Source organism: Camponotus vicinus, unplaced genomic scaffold (assembly GCF_025532165.1).
Source record: "Camponotus vicinus isolate PSW18456_S1 unplaced genomic scaffold, iyCamVici1.0 SCAF_7, whole genome shotgun sequence".
NCBI classification, from domain to species: Eukaryota; Metazoa; Arthropoda; class Insecta; order Hymenoptera; family Formicidae; genus Camponotus; species Camponotus vicinus.
In genome coordinates this window covers 11,804,268-11,807,262 of record NW_028141979.1, presented here as the reverse complement: position 1 = coordinate 11,807,262, position 2,995 = coordinate 11,804,268, and the positions used below count along the sequence as shown (strand labels likewise).

Sequence of the window (2,995 nt, the reverse complement as noted above, 5' to 3'; positions counted from 1 at the left end):
AAATCTATTTCTTTCCTGAATAAAGTTGAAATATATTAATTTTATTCGATTAACATATTTCTGTAAATCCATCTATTCGGTTAGCACTGGTAGTTTACTTGGTTTTTAGTTATATAGGATAACTAGATAATATGAATATCGGCAAATTATATATAATATATATATAGTGATATGAATTTATAGTGAATATATGTAATATTTAAAAATTATCTAAGATGATAAATTCTTGATGTTATACTACAAAGTAATATTTAAAATTTTTGTTGCGGGACGTAACACCTCCCCCCTAATAAGAACAAAATCCACTTGTTTTCGGAGGATTTTGTTCTAGGGAGATTAGATATCTTCATTTAAAGTGTTTAAGCGGTCTCTTAAGTTTGTATATGATGTAGGCATATTTACGTTTTTGGCGTTTTCCTCGTGGCAAGGTCTCATCGTCCTTGGAGGTTTGGCTGGAGGAAGTTGTTGAGTGACTACTTCCGGAGGCGCAGTGGGATCGATGTTGGAGGTTTGAAGGTTCGTTCCCCTGCCAGGTGATTGATCGTCTCGGTTATCATCTCCAGATTTCTTAGAAGATTCTCGTGCCAGATGGAGTAGCAAGTTTGCAAGAGAGCTCCACAGGGCTCCGATTAAATGAAGGCTGCAACCATATACAGTATGGAGAGCGTATCCATGGATGACGGTGTCGATAACAAGCTTGACTAAGCGGATGATCATGAAGATTCCGACAAGTCCTGCTGTGGCTGATCCAAAGTTTATGAATCCTTTCCAGATCCGTGAGGCTGTGCTTTCGACAATTTTATTTAGAGAATTTTCATCCAGCAAATTATATACTGAGATTCCTTCGGTGTTCATGGAGTGGCCAGTTAGTCCTCTAGCAACGGCATTGAGTAAAGCTGGCTTTTCGGCTGGGAACATAATATGATTTCTTAGCTTTTCTATGTCCTTTTCGGAGTAGATTCCACTGGTAGCTAAGGATCCCGGAGTGAGGTATCTCCAGGTTAGAGCAGCCATAGGTTTTAGCTGTTGAGGTGGTAGCTGTCTAACCTGAATACTAGGGGTGAGTTGGACCCATGTATCCTCGATTCTGTACAGCGTAGGAAGTTCTACACTGCATTCTCTTTCGTTACCGATTTTGGTGATGATTCTTGACTTGGGGGTAAGAAAGAGAGAATGATTGCGCACCGTGACAGGAAGTTCAGCATAACATTCCTCCGTTTTTCTGACCATTACTTCAACAGGGATACATTTGACTACTTGTACAGCTTCTCCTGTGGTAACAGCCATATATCCTGGTCCTTTCATTAATCGATAGGCAAATTCATCTGGTTGGAGTGTAGCGAAAGACAAGGCATTGGTAATCACTTGTCTTTCTAGTTCGCATTTTTGCAAGATGACATTATTGTAAAGAGAAGTCATCTGTTGTTTGACGTGTTTTTCTATATACACGAACTTGGAGTTCATGTATGTAAAGATGTCAAGATTGTTGACTGGGATGATTCCTCGATTAGCGAAGGTATTTCCTGGTTTTGCTTCCAGGATAAATAATTTCGGATGCTCGGTGCGTAAGAGAGTGTATCCGCATAGAGGCAATTCTGTAGTTTTCATTAAAGCGAAGGTGATTTCTTGTGTTACTAGGCTGTAGATGACTGGAGCGTGGACATCAGAGTGATCTTCGGAAATTTTATTTGCAGGTCCTTCGTAAAGAACATCGTATTGTTGGAAATTACAAGTAGTAGTGGGTATTGGTTTCCAATAAGTATGCCCATCGTCAGCGTCTAGGCAAAAGCTGTCAATGAGATCACATATAGTTCCAGACTTTAGTTTGATCTTCCCAGTGTTTAACTGTATGGGAACATAGGAAGATCTTAATGATATTTTTACAGCTGCTTGGACGACTACATCGTCCCATGTTCCATATGGATCATTGTATTGTGCTCCTTTGCAATATCCATCGACTTGTATACGGCCTACAAGAGTGATACTCCGATAGGTCGTCTGATTTGCTTTTATGCCGGCGACAAGATTGTTGTCTCCGAGTTTGATGGTTCCGTCTTGAAACATTCTCAAACATTGGGTGTATCCAGTCTCGTGTACATAATCGGCTCTTCCATTGTGAACAGCAGAGATATGTGAATGCATGCCGCAATGGTATATATTCCTGGATATTTCCACTTTACATTGTATGACTTCCGTATAGCTGTAGTCGGACAATTGCAATAGTTGAATATGAACATCGGTGGTATTGGGTTTTCGTATGTTCAAGTCACATTCGCCAACATCAAGTAAAGAGACAGCGGTGATATTGAGGTGTTGTCCTCCGCAATCGAATCCGATAAGAGCAGCGGTTTCGCATAAGAAGGTTATTAGGACTAAAGGCGTCATGGTGGTCTGAAATAATGATGATTTCAGTATATGTGGTAGCAGTATATATATATATTATGTTATATGATTACTTGAATGATCAATACAATTTTATGGATATTTAATAGTGAATAATTGTCGCTTAGCATATTGTGATTATAGTATAATTGTATAGACATATATATATAAGTGTATATATTTCCATGCAAAAAAAAAAAATTCTATATTTAAAAATTGAATACATAATAGGTATCTTTATAGCATTGTTTTTAATATATATATATATATATATATATATATATATATATATATATATTGTTCGTAATTATATGGTATTATGTTTTATGTATATCTATTTATTATAATTCCCCTTTTTTTGTTTCTTTTCCTTTATATATATATATTTGTTATTATTACTATGCACGTATATATATATATATGTGTGTAACTATAATTAATGGTTATAATTTGTGGATGCCTGTGCTAACTAGAGATACAATAAATGAGGCATCTGAATAAGTATGTACTGATTATATTACAATAATTTTTATATATTTTAGGTAGCAAAACAAGGACTGATATTTAAGAAGAAATTATTTCTTCCAAGACTTCCGGGTCATTTGGATCAATC

The 2,995-nt window shown here is 36.4% G+C and overlaps 1 protein-coding gene across 1 annotated transcript; it reads right to left on the bottom strand.

The window, feature by feature from the left end:
* Window positions 1-336: 336 nt before the first annotated feature.
* LOC145975069 (uncharacterized) lies at window positions 337-2,385 on the bottom strand. The gene has a single exon (XM_083105202.1). It carries the CDS (start codon window positions 2,383-2,385, stop codon window positions 337-339), a length of 2,049 nt encoding a protein of 682 aa, XP_082961328.1.
* Window positions 2,386-2,995: the final 610 nt, after the last annotated feature.

Bases quoted from the DNA above. Each gene is read 5' to 3' on its own strand.
- LOC145975069 (XM_083105202.1), bottom strand. From the start codon at position 2,385: ATGACGCCTTTAGTCCTAATAACCTTCTTATGCGAAACCGCTGCTCTT.